Source organism: Apodemus sylvaticus, chromosome 10 (assembly GCF_947179515.1).
Source record: "Apodemus sylvaticus chromosome 10, mApoSyl1.1, whole genome shotgun sequence".
In the NCBI taxonomy this organism is placed as follows: domain Eukaryota; kingdom Metazoa; phylum Chordata; class Mammalia; order Rodentia; family Muridae; genus Apodemus; species Apodemus sylvaticus.
In genome coordinates this window covers 19,607,436-19,625,068 of record NC_067481.1, presented here as the reverse complement: position 1 = coordinate 19,625,068, position 17,633 = coordinate 19,607,436, and the positions used below count along the sequence as shown (strand labels likewise).

Here is a 17,633-nt window from a genome sequence, read left to right as displayed (position 1 = left end):
TCAGGGAACACACAAGGCATAACATGAGGGGGTGAGCTCCTTCTCCACCCTACCTTGTCTTTCCCTAGTTGCCCTAGTCACCTAGTCAAGCCCAGTTCCTTGTCCATACAGCAACCTGCTGCCCAGCTGTGTCACACGCTAGCCTTTACAGACACAGGAGCACTGCTTCCCTGGGGTCTCAGTTCCCCTCATTACATTATACGCTTACGGAGAAGGCTGAAGGAAACACACACACAAGGGTGGTGAGCACATGTACTTTATTCATTTGTTTCTTTCTTTATAGGAGGCACTTTCTGGGGATGAGAATTCAGTTTTCTCATCCTCCTCTAGACAGGGAGAAAGGGGAAACTGCCCTGCCCTCAGAGGCACTGTGCTCAGGGTGGGAAGCCTAAACCAGTGACAGCAGCAGCAGGGCAAGTGTCAGATGCCTGCCCTCTGGGCCTGACACCCCCAACCTCCAAATCCAGTTACTCTTCCTTTTCTCTGAGCTTGACTTCTGGAGAATCAGGATCAAAGGTGGCCAAGGAACACCCGACTCACTGGCTGAGGTCCTCAAGCCTCAAGGTCAGGAAATGAAGCCCTGGATGTTATATTTTTCTGTCCCACTTTCTGGACCTGGTTTCCCTAGGAATTAATCTGTTTCCTTCTTTTGTCCTAACAAGCGCAGTGGGGGTTGGGGTGGGGGCCTTTCCTGGAGCCCCCTGGGAAGGCTAGCAGCAGATAGGTCTCTATCCATGCATGTAGGAGTCAGGGCCTGTTTTCCTTGCTTGCCTCTCTACATGCCCAGAGTCCTTTTTTTTTTTTTTTAAATAGGTGTGTGTGTGTGTGTGTGTGGTGTACATGTGTGGTGAGGTGTGTATATGGTCTGTTGCCTCTCTCCATGCCCAGATTCCTGCTTTTACAGGTATGTGTGTGTGTTGAGTACGTGTGTAGTGTGGTATGTGTATAGTCTGTTTGCAGGCATTTAAGGCAGAAAGCTAGATTGAGTTGTTATGGCTGAGGGGTGTAAATCTGAAAGCTGGCCACCTCCTCCACCCAGGGCAACCTAAGTTCTCTCACTTACCTCTTCTCCCTTGCTGCTTGGTTTGCAAGTGTGCTCCATGGACCCTGAAATGCTCAGGGCACAGGATTAAGGGGAGCCAGGTGGTGTTTCTCCAGGAGCCGCAGGATTGAGATTCACAAACAAGGCTGCTTAGTAAGACCAGCTCTTTACTGCGAACTCATTCAAATACCACACAGCAGCAGTTTCTTCTCTGCATTGTCAAGGCCCACTTGTCAGAACAGTACATACGAGCATTTTTTCCAATAGCATGGGCACTGCAGAGGTTCACGTGAGCACTCTTTTGGTGGGGGCAAGTCTCTCACTTGAGCACATCAGTAGCTTAGTAAAGGGCCAGGGGCAGCTCTAATGCTCACAGTCCAGGCAGTGGGAGGACTCCACCTCCTAGGTACATTCTGGAATACTCTCTCATGCGACAGGCCCACAGGGGACAGATTCTTGCCCATTCAGGATCCAAATACAAGGAGGCTCTGGTCAGGATGTATTTTGGGGGATGTGTTAATGCTAGCTGGGGGATACAGATACACTGAGTGGGTCTGGAGGCTTTGGTGTTTCAACACTGGTGAGCTCTGTCTCCCATGATGGGGACAGATGAACTAACTGTGTGGCAGCCTCTGCTACCTGCCTCCACCTCCTGTCTTACTGCACAATCCTTCAAGCTTCAGGTGACTCAGCGCATTCACCTCAGGGAGGGGGGTGACCTCCTCTCTAGGCATGACAGGCATATTTCCAGGGAGCCCCTCCAGTCCATTTGAGGCCTCTGGCTCTAAGTTGAGTGCTCTGGGATAGCCAGAGAGGCTGTGGGGTTCAGGAGAGGTGAGGACAGCAGAGAACATCCCTACTCCCCTACATGCCTCATGGCTATGACCATCAACTTGAAAACAATCCCAGGATGTGGCCGTCAGACCCAAGAGCCTCTTGAGGGTAAGCCGGCTCCCAGGAAGTCTTCTGGGTGCTGCAGTGTCCTGCTGGGCAAGGTGAAAACTCAAGAAACTTTATGACTGAAGGCTTCGTGTGTGAGACTGGGCTGAGGACCCTCTGAAGCCAAAGGACAGCACCTCTTCACAGATGGAGGCTGGCGCCCGGGTTTCTAGCCTACTACCCTGTGGGTAAGGGGGCATGGGGATGAGGTTGGCAAGGTCCTGGCCGTCCTGAGCAAGGAAGGCTCAAAGTGCTGACAGTGCTGGTGCTGGCCATTCCCCTGCTCCCGCTGTGCTGTCCTCCCAGCTAGGTAAGCCAAGGGCTCTGACAGAGGAAGGGGTGACGGCATGAGGAGGGGAGAGAAAAGTGGTCGTTGAAAGCAACCAGCCTTCCAATGACAGGCCATTTGGCACGATGCTTGCACTCTTGGCAGTATGTGCCAGAAAGGGCAAAGGAAAGGCACCCAGTCTGCAGACAGGCCGACCCCACAAAGGCCTGCCCACCCAGCTTCATGCCTGCCTCCGGGCTGGGGTTGCTCTCACCCATCTGCTCGGAGAAGGGTTGTGTTTCTTGGGTGACTTGGGTAGGTCAAGAATAAAAAAATATTTTCTGTTTAAATATGAAGGGGGGAAAACCTGCCTTAAAAAACTAGACCTTTTAATCAGGAGCATAGTTTGAAAATGCTCACCAAGCGTTTCCACAGTGTGTATATGAACAGCCCTAATGGAGGTGCCATGACCGCTGGGTAAGGCAGGCCCTGTGCAGAGGCACCTGGATCTCCTCCTGGAGCAGAAGGGTTGAGGGGCCTCGGGCATCACTGGGACTTCCTGCGCCTTCTCTGTAGGTTGGAGCTCTGGGCACCCCAGAGTCTTCCTTACAGGGACGAGAGGAAGCCTAGCTGACGATAACCCCGCTGGCTGGCCTCAGAGGTCGAGACAGCAGGGTTAACTGACAAGGTTCTGTTCCTGGTACTTGCGCCGGCGGGCACATCGGGGACAGCCCTTCCTCACCACAGCCTGGCAGCTCTGATGGAAGACAGTTCTGCATTCTGTACACCTGAGGAGAGAGCATTGGGTGTTGCTGGTGCAGTCATCTAGAGGTGCCTGGGGCCAGGGCAGAACCAGAGAGGCCAAGCTCTGTTGGCAGCTCTGTTGGCATCTGTCTGGTGCCCACACGTGCTGCCCTCCAATTCTCTTGGAAAGCATGTCAGACACTGAGCCCATAAGTGCCCCCATGCCCACTGACATGTCCATGTCACTTTGCCAGCACTGCTTGACTGCTTACATGACTTCTTGCCTATCTTTAGAACAGTTTAAACAAGAGCCCAGGCCCACAGCTGATCTGGCTGGTTTACCTACTGAAGGCCAGTGGATTACCCCTAGCTCAGCCGTCCACTCCTACCTGGGGTGAGGGAAGAGTGGGGCATATACCCAGTTCAGGGGCTTCTACTAATGTGTAGTGCCCACTGAGCTAAGCCATGTCAGTGCTCTGTCAGCCCCTCGACCCATTTGTAGACTGAGTCAAAGACACCCCACTTCAGGGGCTGAGAGGAGGCTGTGGATGCTCACTAAGTTCCTGCAAAACATGGTGAGGTTACGCGGGGATGCTGGTCAGGCTGTGGGTGTGGGGCAGCTGGCTGTGGACTCCTCGTACCTGACTGTGGTATCAAACTCAAAGGGAAAGATGATGTCCTGGTGGTGGCAGATCTGGCAGATGAAGCCTCGCTGGGTGCACAGGTCACAGTGGTAGACATGCTGGGAGGCAAATTCAATCAGGGCTTTGAGGAATCCTTCATACACCCCCTCTGCAATCTGCGGGAGCGAGTGCAAACCAGTCTTAGATGGCCCCACCGCACCACCACAGCACCTACCTCAGAACTCCCCTGGTTCCACACGGGCAAGGAGAACGCCCTGCATCAGGCTGTTTGATGCAGGCATCGGCACCTCGGGTCAGTGGGGCGTGGTACTTATGGATGCTGTCCTTGAAGGAAAGGCCTATCTGCTCTTACCCTGCTGGAGCCCCTGGTTAGTCAAGAGGTGGAGGACAGGAGGGCAGCCATTCCGAGGGATGGCCTGAGTTAATGACAGGTGTCCCTTCTGCTATCTCCGTGATTTCTTCAAGATTAAGAACCTAAGTCTTAGGGCCGGGGAGCACGGCACGCTCACCTGCTGGAGGTCAGCAACACTGAATTTGTGAGGAGACTCCAAGAGATAATTCCTGTGGCTTAGCCTGCAAAGACAACACAAGCATTTCCTCAGAAGGGCTTCCAAGGTCAGGCCTCCAGTTCCTGCTTGTCTTCCCCTCAGCCCTGCCTACTAGCCAGCAACACAGGTCTGGGTCGTCAGGCTGGCCACAGGTTCAAGTTAGTCTTCCTGAGCTCTTGTCTGAGCTGCCCAGGACACTGATTAGCCCGCAGCACCTGGGGCAAGCTAAGTAACGTCCCAGGAGACACGGGATTGTTTTGAGGGTTGAATAATTTACTGAACACACTCAGCACACTGTAAACACATGACTAACGAGCGATGAGGGTGATGTGTGCGGACACTTGGCCAGGAACTGGGCTTAGTATCTAGTCTCTGTAGTAATCCTGTGAAGCCAGTTCCACATTAACTCCCACCTTGAGAAGACAGGAAACACAGGTTAAATGACTTGCCTGAGGTCACAGTTAAGAATCTGAGCTAGGACTTGAACACAGGAGTCTGAGAGCCCAATCTGGGTCTAGGATGGAGAAACCCATACAACCTGGCAGGCTACACTGTGCTCTGTGATTGAGGGCTCCAATTTGCCCCCGTAAGCCTTCAGCTTTCTGGGAACAGGAGGCTGCCATTTATGGCCAGGAAAACATGGAAGGGGGTTACAAGGATTGACCCTGAGTTGGCAGGAAGTGTGGGGCTGTGTGATGGAGACTTTTATCCCTGTCCTCTTCTCTCTTCCCAGTCTTAGGAGCCAGTAGGCCCTGGGCCTTCCCTGGGAGTCAATGACTCCTTGGCCTGTGATTTTCAGTTTGGCTTTGCAACTTATTTTCCTGTAAGGCTTGGTCAAGGACATACAAAGGTGGACACAGCCTGGCCTGGGCCTCAGTTTCTCCACCTGTACAATGAGGAGACCCCACTTGGTGCTCTGTAACAAGTTACTGCCTAGGGAAGGAGGTGGGAGCCCTGCCCAGGCCAGGGGCCTGGGAGACTCGCATGGATGGCCATGGCCAGGGTTTATTACCTGCTTCATCTAAGGCCCATCTCCTCTGGCCATCCCTTCATTCGCTAATTTCTCTAGGAGATGGAGCTTCTCAGCCTCCATCTTCTAGCTCCTACTCAGACTTGTTTGGGAACCTTTCCTCAGGACACAGATAGTGCTGACCCAGTCATCTGCCTGTAGCTGGTTAAGGCCCAAATGCTGAGCCCTCATGTGGCCCTCACCACAACTCAGAAAGGGCAGATAACCGAGACCAGTGGTCCTTCTTATGGATGGACAAGCAGGCTCAGCATCAAGACTACTTCCTGGAGCTGAGCAGCAGTCTAGGCCAGCGAGGCCTGCTCCATGCTCTGCGCTTCCTCCGTGCTTCCTCTAAGGGGACCTTGTCGGGGAGAGAGTGCTTGCGCACAGAAAGGAGGGCTTGAGTTAGGAGCCCCAACCTTGTCAAATGCTGGGGTGTAGCCCAAACCCCAGCACTGTGGAGCATAGGACCCAGGACCACAAGGACTCACTGGCCAGCCGGTCTAGCTAAAAAATGGCAAGGTATGGGTTTGGAGACAGACTGTTCCCAATGAAGAAGACAAAGAGTGAGTGAGCAGCTCTGGCCTCTGCTCTGGTGTACACGGGCCTGTGCATCCTCCCTCCTCCATGTCCACACATACAAATACAATTTTTAAATAAGACAGGCGCTCCACAGGCAGGTTTGCAGGGCTGTGCCAAGGTGCAGACAGCAAGTCAGGGAGATAGACAGAGACAGAAATAGGCTGCCTTAGCACCCACCAAAGGTTGCTTGGAAACAAGTCAGCAGGTAAGGAGGGCGGCTGGGGCCAGCACCCAGGAGTCACATTAGTCACCCATCTACACAGATCTTCAGGTCTTTGTGGGTGCCAGAAAGGGAAGTGAGACTTTTCTCCCACATGGAGATTTTATACTTGGGCAAGGGCACAAATTCTTTGAAGTTCTGGCCTATGGAATCTCTGAAAGGAGAAAATAGGTCAACTTCATGGAAAAAAGCAGATCCATGTACGGAGCTGATGTCAGGTGGCAGCGACCCCAAAGGATGGCTGCTCCAGGTGCTATGGAAGGAGGAAAGCTCCAGGCAGAAAGGTCCTCCCAAGAGTCAGAGGACCACTAGACACATCTATCCCCAAGACACAGTGCAGGCCGGCTCTGGGAGAACTGGCATATGCCTGGGCCTGAGGAGACATGCTCAGATGGTGCAAGGCTTGGGAAGGATAGTCTGCAGGTACTGTTAGTCTCCAGAGAGCCAGCAAAGCAGACACAGACTCCTTACGGGACAGTGCCTCTTGCTCCTCCCCAAGGACCACCTTCCTGAGGACCCCCAGAGAGAACAGCCCCAAAGAGCTACATCTTTGCTCATGGATGCAGGGCCTGGTGATGTATGAGGCAGTCACAGAGAGCCCTTGGAAGACTATCCTTAAGTCTACAGTCACCCTCATCCCCTGAGCACCAAAGGGCTTCTGGAGGGGTCTTCCGAGTGCTACCAATTGCACACGCTGTGGAAGATGTGCAGAGAGACGCTGCCGAGGACAGGCGCAGCCCGGAGGAGCCAGGCTAGCATCTCTCTGCTGCCCTTTACCCCTCTGCCCGCTTCCTCTCCTCCTTCAGCCATGGTTTGCTGCTGCTGAGCTTTCCATTCACGGTGCTCCTCTGCGGCGCACGGGCGCTGCTCCTCAGCCAACCCTCGCCCTCTTTCTCTCTTCCACCTCTATTTACTTCTCAGTCCCACTTCAGAAGCCACTCCCTTCAGGAAGTCTTTGTGATGTATCTCCCGCTCTTCCTGTCAGGTCTCTTGTACACCCAGGCCATCCATCCTCTCCTCACCCTTTGCCATGGTGGGAGGTGCTGCAGGCTCGCCTGCCTCCTACCACGTCAGTGGCTTCCTGAAGGGAGGCCTTGCTCAGCCGCACTCAGCATAATAGTCACCTCCTTCTTTCTGAACCGTTGTTCTCATAAATATTTGTTAAACAAACAACCGAATGACCAAAGGAACAAAACCACAAATTACCCTCAAAAGATGAAGTGATTCCCCACAGCCCGGTGGGAAGTTGCCGGCTCAGCTCTGGACACACGGTTTTGGCTGGTGTGTCCCTGCAGGCACGTGTGCATATGAAGTGTGCGCGCTCACCTTTTGCTCAACTCCTTCAGAGCACCACTTCGGCACAGGCCCAGGTAGTCCCCCAGAAGTTTCAGCTGCTCCCGGCTCCTGCCAATGAGGTGCATGCGTTCTACATGCTCATACAGAGAGGAGTTCACCAGCTGCAGGTTGATGAGCGGCTGGGCCCGGATCTGGGCCAGGAACTTCAGGGCCTGCCGGCATACCTGAGAAAATCCATGAAGACCTTACCTGTTCAGCCAAGACTTCTGGCTGGACATTGTGTTAGCTAGCTCAAACCTGCCTGCAGCCTGCGCCCACTGAGTGGTGTTTTCCTCACATTATAGAACAGAAAATAAGGTCAGACAATTGTGGCCCCTTGACCCAGGTCACACAGCTCAGAAAATGGTTGAGTCACTATCGGAGGCAGCCTGACTCTCAAACCCTGCTGCTGTCTGATTCTGACCATGCTGAGACGAGGGAGGGGTCCCCTTTCCATGGGCCTCACAGACTTCCCACGCTTTCCTGTCCTCCCAGCCCCCTTTTCCTGCCCACAGGAAACATGCTGTCCTCTGGGTCCTAACTCAGGAACCAGGTGACTCCGCTGCCACCAAGCTCCAGCTCCAGGAAGCTACAGAGCAGACAGAGCTCTATGGCGTTCCCAAGCGCCCTCGGCTCTCGCCAGTACCTCAGGATAGTCTTACAGGCTCTTTCTTAGCTGTCCGTGCTCTCTACTACAGATCTGAGTGGTCCCTCTGCATTCCCTCATTTTCAGGACCATCCCTAGGGAGAGGTGGCAGTGCTTGCCACATAGATGAGGAAACAGCCTCACAGACACTCAAGTGGCTCCACCAACTCCCAGCACAAGTGGTCTCTCCACCTGGGGACTACCAGAAACTCTCTTCTATGGCCAAGAGCTAAGGTTTGCTAGAGGAAAATCAAAACACACTTCATGATATTATTTTGAGTTTAGACTGAAAGACATAAGTTTTGGCACAGGGCCTGGCATGCTGCACATCCTCAGGAAATGGGAGCTGCTGCCACCACAGTGCAAGAGCCTACCCTGGTCCCTCGGCCCCTGGGGGGCAGGGAACGTACAGCGGGGTCCTCAGGAGAGCGGCCCATATACTTGGGGACAAGAGGGACCTCTGGCTTCCTATCTCCCATTGCCAGCAGCTATCACCCCCACCCCAGCAATAGGTAACTCCATTTCCCACGTGCCAGAGTCCTGAGGTAACAGCTCCCAGCCTGGGCAAATCCCAGAGGCTAACCCTGGTCTAATAGTTACCCTCTAGGCTGAGCCCAGCTCTCCCCGAAACTCAGCATCTGACCCCAGGCAAGGGTCAGTTGAAACGACATTCGGCGATGTGTGTGACACACTGCCCAGGACTGCCTTGGGGCTTTATGCTCCCCGGAGTCTGTTCATATCCTGTGGGCATGGAAGGGTAGACAGGCAAAAGCAGAAACTTGGTCCTGGGCTGACGTTCTGCCAGGTGCCAGCTGGATCTCAGTACAAGCGGGTCAGCCAGCGCAGTAGCAGCGAACAATGGAGTCCAAATCCTTAGGCCAACTACTCTCGGCTTTAAATTTTCCTGTCTTCCCCAGGCCAGTGATTGCTGAGGGTGAACTGGGTATTTCCTGGTCCCAGAAGCACCTAGGACAGAACTACAGTGTCCCTGAGAGGGAAAAGGTGAGGAACGGAGACCACGGCAGTGAACGACGCTCCATGGAAGCCTGCGGCTGGGAGAGCTGTTTGACTAAAGGCTCTGGGCACCTTGGAATTTGGACCTTAACTCTCCTCCTCATAGCTGAATACTTAATGCTTGAGGGCAGGGGTGGAGACAAAGTAAAAAAACAGAAGGGCAAAATAAAGCCAGTGTTGGGGTTTCTTCTCCCCATGGGGGTGAAGCTGACTGAGTCACCATCCTGGTACCTCAGGGCACATTTAAAGCCAAGACTGTACAGCCTCAGGCTCTGAGAGAAGTCAACAGCTTCCTTGTGTTTCTAGTCCATGCCCTTGTGAGAAAGCCAAGTCTGTTCCTGTTGAGGAGGACCCTGGACAAGTGGATTAGGGACAGGAGGCGTTAACAGACTGCCTAGGAAGGAAAGGCACTAAAGGCAGGCACTATGAGGCTACCACAAGCAAGCTATCTCCTTCATAAGCACTTGGTACCACAATAAAGGTACCCACAGGTCATCATGAGGGCTCAATAGAGCCCCTGAGTGGGTGTACATGCCTCTAGTCTCAGCACTCTGGGAGGTGGAGGCAGAGGCAGGTGGATCTTTGTGAGTTCGAGGCCAGCCTTGCCTATAGAGAGGCTTCCAGGACAGCCAGGGCTACACAGAAAAATCCTGACTGGAAAACTGGAAACCAAAATCCAAAATCCAAAACAACCAACCAACCACCACCACCAACAACAAAACAAAGAAAAAAAAAAGATGGCTCAGTAACTAAGGTGTATGTGGCCAAGCCTGGTGAGTCAGCTGGTTCAATCCCCAGGATACATATACCAGAAGAGAACAGACTCAGATAACATGTGTATGCACGTACAAGCACACACGCATAATAAAGATAAAACACCTAAAATATAGTATTAAATAAACAAAATGTGGTAAAGCAATATGAGTCTATATACTTATGTAAACAAATACCCAGAAATCTCCCAAAATAATCCCTAAAAATCAGCACTGGCATTTTATAGCTGAAAGAGCTAATGCTCAGAGACTGAACACTGAACAGGGGCCGTCTTCAGCGACGACACCTAGTTCTGATTTGTCTTCGGGTCTCTCTAAGTTGTAGGTGTCAGATAAGAACCACATTGTATGACCTAGAAAACACTTTCTCTTCCCTGCAGCAGGTGCAGTCAGCGTGCTCCCAGAGACTCTCAACAGCAAGGCTGGCGAAGGGATGCAGCCTCGGTCTACCCTCCTCCCCGTCTCTGCCAGTCTACCCGGCCATAAGTGAGTCAAACCTACTTCCTACCCGACCAACCTTACTGCCAGTGTCTGGAACATCTCTGTGGCTATCTTAGCTTCAGGGTACTGTCCTCGGGTGGCCACTGGGGAACAAGGAGGAGTTTTACAAAGCCCTGTTCAGGGGCTGCAGATAAGACACCAAGCTTTCAGTCTATACCTCAGGCCTGAACCAGTGAGCTTGGCTTCCCTACAGCCAAAGTCCTGCTCACAGACAGCGGCAGCCTCCGGGAGAGCATTCCTCAGCCGCTGAGTGGCCCTGTGTGGCCAATGGCAGCCTGGCCTGGAGACTTACCGGGCGCTTGGTGAGGTCCCAGTTGTGGATGATTCTGGCTGGAATCACTGAGGCATCGTCTTGGTGGCAGAAGTCACAGTAATACAGGCCAGAGAAGGCACAGAGCTTGGGTCGTACAAAGGAGAAGCCGATCTGCCGGGAGCAGCCTAGGGAAATGGACGGTGGGTGAGTAATGAGGGCCAGAGCCAGCTTCATGGGACACGGAGTCGGCTGTGGTGAATAAGGCACGTGCATACCAAGATAAAGGAGAGAACCGGTTCCTCAGACCCCCTCTATCAAAAAAGAAATGCAGTCTTTTTAACTACTCAACCTCACCACTTACAATACAAACTTTTGTGATTGTTTTTTTGTTTGTTTTGTTTTGAGACAGGGTCTTCCTATGTAAGGCTGGTCTTGAACTCAGAGATACCTGCCAGTTTTCTGCCTCTCAAGTGTTGGGATTAAAGGCTTGCACTTTGTGCACCACTACACCTGGAAAAACTGTTAATTATGACAGTGTGGTACTAAATGATTATTGCTGGGTCTGGGAGCCCTTGGACGCTGAGGAAGGAGGATTCTGAGTCTGAGGTCAGCTTAGGGTTACACAACCCGTTTCAAAACAAACTCACAGGAAGACATCTATCAGGTCACACCAAGGAGGCACTCAAAGTCATCCTTCTCCTCCACTGCTACCTCTGTCCACTAGCTCCCCCGCCTGCTCCCCACTGCCACCTGTACCCCTGCTTCCCCACTGGGGCTCAACAAAAGCAACAAGGCTAGGACCTGACTAGTGAGGGAGCTGTGCAGAGAATGCCAGCAGGACAACATGGCCTAGATACAGTCTCCATTTGTGTCCACAGCAGCAAATCTCAGGACAGTGAGCAGTAACAGCATTAGCCATGTGGTCAGTAGTTTCTCCATACCAGAGGGCAGAGAGCCAAGGACCAGGAGTACCCAGGGCAAAAAGTTAGTGTGGGAAACAGGTTCCTTTGGTCTCAGGCCAAAGAGCCAGCTCTCTTGCTGTTGTTGAGCTGCCTTGTCCACACCTTTACCCAACTCTCCTGAGATTCTCACTGTATAACTTAGCTACTGCCAGCCTTCGGTGAGGTCATTGCAAAGTGTAACTAATACAAGTGTCCTGTGAACTGTGAGTTCCAACACCAGTCTTACTAGTTGGCAGCCTCCTGGTCCCTGGAAGGCACAGCAGTGTGGACGCCTGAACTTGGTATATCATTCTCCGACAGCAGGCTGGCAGGAATGAGTTCTCCTTTATAGCGCTCACACCCACAGACAGAAGCCTCCCCCATGAGTTTGGATCGTGAGTGCAGGAGCAGGCAGGTCTGCAGGTGTTTTCTGCAGGAAGCTCTGCTCAGCCTACCCTCCAGGGCTTGCCACAGGCCACTTCCTTCCAGGCCCTTGAAGCAGCCTTTCCTCCAAGGTCTCATGGACTCCACCCCTTCAGGACAGCTTGGCTTTCCTTCTTCTTCGTCTGCATTCTTCTGCAACAGTGCAGGGATGTTTCTCCCACACAGCATGTCCCGGGGACAGGTGGGACGGCACTAGACATGCCAGTGAGCACCAGTTCTAGGACACAATCATCAGCTCTGCCTCTTGAATATACTAAAAGCCTGAGACAAGCTTCTAGCTTTGGGCTCTGGTTTCCTCACCTATAATATGAAATGAGGAAATAGAAGCTCCTAACTCTACAAGGATGCACTGAGCAAAAAATGAGATAATCCAAACAATGCTCAGAGTCAGATCCCACGATGACACCGACACCGCTGAGTCCTCCCACAGAATCACACACGAGAGAAAAGCACAGCACGGGAAAGCCAAGTGGTGTGGTGACAGATGCCTGTAATCCCACTACGTGAGAGGCTGAGGCAGCAGGAACTGATGACCAGCTTTGACTACATAGTGAAACTGCATCTCAATTAAAAAAAAGTGTTGGTGGGGCACAGTAACACATGCCTATAATCCCAGTATCCAGAAGGCAGGAGGACTAAGAGTTCAAAGCCAGCCTAGGCTACACAAGACATGTGGGTGGATGAGTCCTCAAACTGTGGAGCAGTATGTTCCCCAATACAGTGGCTCAAAGTCAGAGGCTGCCTTTATACTTAAGTAAATGGAAAATCCGGCTCTCGGTTATACACAGCCACCCTTTAAGCACACAGAGGCCGCATGTAACCTGCACCTACAGTTGGAAAGCACAGACCCAGGCACTTCCATCATTACAGAAGCCCTACTGGCAGCACTGAATAGCATGCCTTAAAAAGCGTGATCCTATACTCTTGCAACAAAAGCATATGCAGTGTAGTTCTAAAGAAGGCAGGCCCAGGAAGCAGGACTGCTACCCACTGGTCCCACCCAGTATCAGGAGGTGTCAGGAGACAGGCAGGGGCTGTGCACAGGGGGCACGGTGGAGGAGCAGAGGCTGCAGCACAGGCGCCAGTCTGCTGTACTGCTGGGGGCCCAAATTGAGGACTCCGAAGGAGGAACACAGGCAGTTGGGGGTGGTGGGAGACTCAGTCAGCACCTGCGCAGAAGCAGCCCTGGGAGTCAAGGCCCTTCTCGGTCGGGATGGCCACAAGGTACTGTAGCAGGAAGCCGTTCTCCCTGGTGGCAAACTTCAGCACCTCCTGACAATTTTCATCCAGACTCCCACCAAGTGTCACAGCCTCCTCTGCTGACTCTAGGTAAGACGCCAACACTTTCCTGACCAGGTCTCTCCAGTGGGCGGCCTCCTCAGTGTTCTTGGCCTGCAGTTTCAGGACGGCCTTGGCCGTGATGATTTTGAAGAAGGCTGGGCCCCCAAGGCTGGTGTCTGGCAGGATGTCTCGGATGGTCTCCACTCCATGGCTGTCACTTAGCATCTTCTCATTGTTTCTCACTCGGAAACATTTCAGAGACTCCAAGGAAAGGGAAAAGATATAGGGGACCCAGGTCCGGTCTGCATACAGGTATAAAAGGGACTCTTTGATAGCATCTGGCTCTGGAACCTGGGCAGATGTCCAGTCCAGCTGCAAGCCCTGGGCACCTGCAGGCTCTGGGAGCAGGGCTGAATAGGGGGGAAGGCTGTCTGGTGGAGCCTCTGGGACATCCTCAGCTTGGTCTGGGTACTGGATATTCACCCACTCATCGTCCTGCTGAGGGCGCACCTTTTGTAGAGCCTCCCGCACACGGTCAAGCCAGTCCTCAGCCTCGTCTTGAGAGGAGGCACGGAGAGCCAGCTTCTTGCCCGAGAAGACCAACTCAAAACGGCCATCACTATGTGCTGGCCCCACTGCCTCGCATCGTAGCAGGGAACAGCTCTCCACACAGGTGCGCTCCTCATCACTCAGGTAGAGGCGGAGCTCCAATGGGGACAGCTCACAGAAGAATTCCTTCCAGATGCCCATGGCTCCCCGCCGGGCGACTGTGCCAAGCTTCATGAGGCCCCGGAATGGATTGGATAGCCCTAGTAGAAGAAAAGAAGCACTTTAGACCACAGGCCTGTCCCTTTTTAGTCCAAAGTCACAAGTAGTACCCAGTGTTCTGTGGGAGAGTGACTGCCCACAGTCCGAGGTGCTTTCAGATGGGACCCTGCAACTAGAAGGAATAGGGTTTTGTTTTTGTTTTGTTTTGTTGCATATCACCGCCTGTCCTCCCTCAGTGGGTGACCTCACCTCCAACATTTCATCGAAAAGGTGGAAGCACTCAGATTCCTTCACAGACCCCCTGCCATACCTCCCCACCCCCATTTTGTGCCCATGCTTCCCACCCTCCGTCCACTGGCTCAAGGACAGCAATCTCTCCAGCACGTCTCCTTTCCGGTCTCTACTGGGTCACTCCTATCAGTGTGCTGCCGCCTTTCTCCCCACGCCCACAAACCTTAACTCGATACCCTCACGTCACTGCTAAAAGGGACGCCCCCTAAAGCCCTCATCTCTAGCCTTTGTTTCCCTGACCCCTCAATCCTGGAGTGCCTGGGGCTTGGTACTTCTGCCTCTGCTCCATGGCCATCCTCCTCCTCGCTGATCTCACTTGCTTTCAGGGATTGATATGAATGTGTGTATGTGTAATACTAAGAGCCCAAGCCCTTCCGTGGCCATGGCCCTGATCTCGTACTACCACTAACCTTCCCTCTGCTCTGGCTAGCACTGCTCCCTGGACTTGTCAAGCATGTCCCAGAAGAGCGCTGTGAACCTTCTTCTGCCTGCCCGGAGTATAGGGCACCTCATTCTCCAACTCTCCACCTTGAATGTCACCTCATCGGTGAGGATGGCCTCGTCACATTATGACGACTTCTCTCCCCTGACTACAAAGGGTCATTCCCCGGTATCACCATTTGACCACAAACATTTACTAGTCAATTTTCTTATGTTGTGATGGCTGAGGAGCAGGAAGTAAGTCTCAGGAAGATAGGACACTGTTCTCAGCTCCAGAGGCAGTGCAGGGCACATCTTAGATGGTACCTGGCATGCTCACAGAAATAGCTACTGTGTGAGTAAGAGGCCGGGCAGGTGAGTAAGCACCTATGCACCATATACTTACTGCTCACTGTTCTCCACCTCCCTGGAATTACCGCAACCTCTCTCTTCCGGTCTGAACCGGAGTGACTGACAGCCTAGCACCTATGCCTGAGGCACTGGTTCTCTAGCTGGGGTAGAGACTCTCAGCCATGAGAGACAAACCAAGAGAAGCCCACAGGCTTTGGCATAATTCTCAGCCAAGTCCCTACCATCAGGAAAGATAGAGACCAGGGTCGGGCAGTCTGTAGGTGTGGTGACTCACGCATTAATCTCAGCACTCAGGAGGTGGAGGACTGTGGCAAATCTGAGGCTAATTTAGGTTGAACAGTTGAGATTCAGGCTAACCTTTGCTATAGTGTGAGACCTTGTCTCAAAACAAAACAAAACACAACACCAGCTGCTGCTTCAGGTGTGGTGTTGCAGGCCTTTAATGCCAACATCTGGGAGACAGAGGCAGGTAGATGTCAGTGAGTTTGAAAACAAAATGGTCTACATTGTGAGTTCCAGGACAGCTAGGATTACACAGTGGGGTTGGTGGGGCCAACCAACCAACACATTTTGAGTTAATACAGTTAAGCCAGGGTTATTAATGCTTTCTGGAATGTTGAGGGTGTGGAGGTCGAACCACACCGTAAGCAGCACAAGGAGGGCTGAGGTGGGCAGGCTGAGGTGGACGGCGGGTCTGATAGGCCCTGCTAGGGTTATTTCCTAAACCATGCAAGATAAGGGCTTTAGGAGGAGCCACTGGAACGGCTGGCATTCGAGAGCAGGCTTCCCTAAGAGCTGTGCAACCCGACATTTCTTGGTTTAGTGTTTTCAGGGTCCTGCAGACTGAACTTACGGCTTCATGCCTGCGGTCAGTATCTGATCACTGAGCTATATCCCCAGTATGTCTTTTGATTTTTTTGAAGCAGCATTTTGTTGAGTTAATCAAGCTAGTCTTTAACTCACTCGTGTTCTATAAACTTGAGAACTTCCTGCTTCCGCCTACTGAGCAGCTGATTCTACAAGACTTTAGACCCGGCTGGGCTTTGCCTTCATGTTTCACAGCATAATTTTATTGAGAATATTTCCATTTCAATATATGACATAAACTAGGAGTAATGGCACTCACCTGAACCCAGCACTCTGGAGGAGAACCAACAAAGATGGCTATGAATGAGGCCAATCTCAGCTACATAGTAAGCACTAGGCAAGACGGGGCTATATAACAAGACCCTATCTCAAAAGACCAAGAAAACAGAACAAAAACAAAACAAAAACAAAAAAAGGGGAAAAAGGTATTTTTCTATTCTGTAATCAGGTCTTTTGTCTGTTTTCCTGAGGCACAGGCAGCTTCCCTGGATGGCATCCTCGGGCAGTTCTGACCCTACTCTAGGGAAGACTATGGAAGCAAGCACAGCACTTCTCCCAAGGGCTGTTGTGCGTGTGTCTAAGTGTCCTTGTACCTTGCCTCTACACTCTGGGCAAGGCCTGACTCTGGAAGGACACACTACCTGTTTACAATGGCAAAGAGGACTGAGAGCTGCTTTTTGAAAGACACTGTCCCTGGGGAAGGGACTCCACAGTCACCTACCCATTTGCCTTCGGTGCACCACACAGAAGTTCTTATGGTCTTGTGTCACCACTGGAGCTGGCTGAGCATTTCTGCAGCCCTGTGAGGACACACATGCTTTGTCTAAAGCTCCCAGGGAACAGCTCTTTCTTGGTCCTAGAGAAAAAGGCCTGTGGAGAGTTGTCCTTGCCTCTGGAGTCCCTTGCAGAGGAGATGTGCAGAGATCTGCAGCACTCTTCAGAGCATGCTCCTGGGGAGGCCGGCAGAAGTCATCTTCAGAAATCCAGCTCTTGCCTTTCTACAAGGAAAACAAAAGGAATGAGGGAGTCTTTTAAGAGTTAAAAACTATTTTGTTACAGCTCACATATAATGAAATTAGCCCACTTTACATCCATATCAGCAGTGTACAAGGCTGATATTACTGGGGGACGGGAGCATGCACGTGGAGGCCAGAGGACAGCTTTAGTCAGGTTTCTCCTTCCATCTGTATGGGGGCCCCGGAGGTCAGATTTCATTTGTCAGAATGGAGCGGGGCACCTTTCTTTACTTGCGGAGAATCGCCAGCAGTTCCCTTCTAACCTCTCCAGTCTCTGTCATTTAGTCTTCCTGCCATGCTGATCTGTGAAGTGCTGTCTCACTGTGGTTTTGATTTGCATTTCCTTAATGTCTAATGGCAAGAGAACATCTTTTCATATTGGTTGTCAGTACTTTTCTTCAGATTTTTATTTTTAATTGGGCTTGTGGTTTGCTGTTAGGGTTGACTAACTAGTAAACCCTAGTAACTAGTTCAGATGTCCTTGTAGTGGAGCAGGGTGAGCCCTTCACCCAGTTGGACTGATGTTCTTACAGGAAGAGGAGACAGACACAGTGGCACATGCTTTTAAGCCCAGAACTCTAGAGGCAGAGACAGGCAGATCTCTGTGAGTTCTACGGCAGCATGGTCTACACAGTAAGTTCCAGAACAGACCTTGGCTCAGAACAAGAGAAGAGGAGGAGATAACTCACATAGAGGAAAGTGTCAAGTGGAGGAG

At 52.1% G+C, this 17,633-nt stretch overlaps 1 protein-coding gene across 1 annotated transcript in view; it reads right to left on the bottom strand.

Annotated features, from left to right (window-relative positions):
- Positions 1–1,192: 1,192 nt before the first annotated feature.
- The window catches only part of Plekhm1 (pleckstrin homology and RUN domain containing M1), a 48,716-nt gene continuing 32,275 nt past the window's right edge, over positions 1,193–17,633 (bottom strand). The window contains exons 6-12 of the mRNA XM_052194208.1: positions 16,624–16,900; positions 13,073–13,993; positions 10,558–10,703; positions 7,323–7,516; positions 4,147–4,210; positions 3,635–3,792; positions 1,193–3,037 (exon numbers count right to left, since the gene is read on the bottom strand). Of these exons, the coding sequence (XP_052050168.1) occupies positions 2,926–3,037; positions 3,635–3,792; positions 4,147–4,210; positions 7,323–7,516; positions 10,558–10,703; positions 13,073–13,993; positions 16,624–16,900 (1,872 nt within the window). The 3' untranslated portion in view covers positions 1,193–2,925. The remainder of the gene's footprint in view (positions 3,038–3,634; positions 3,793–4,146; positions 4,211–7,322; positions 7,517–10,557; positions 10,704–13,072; positions 13,994–16,623; positions 16,901–17,633) is intronic.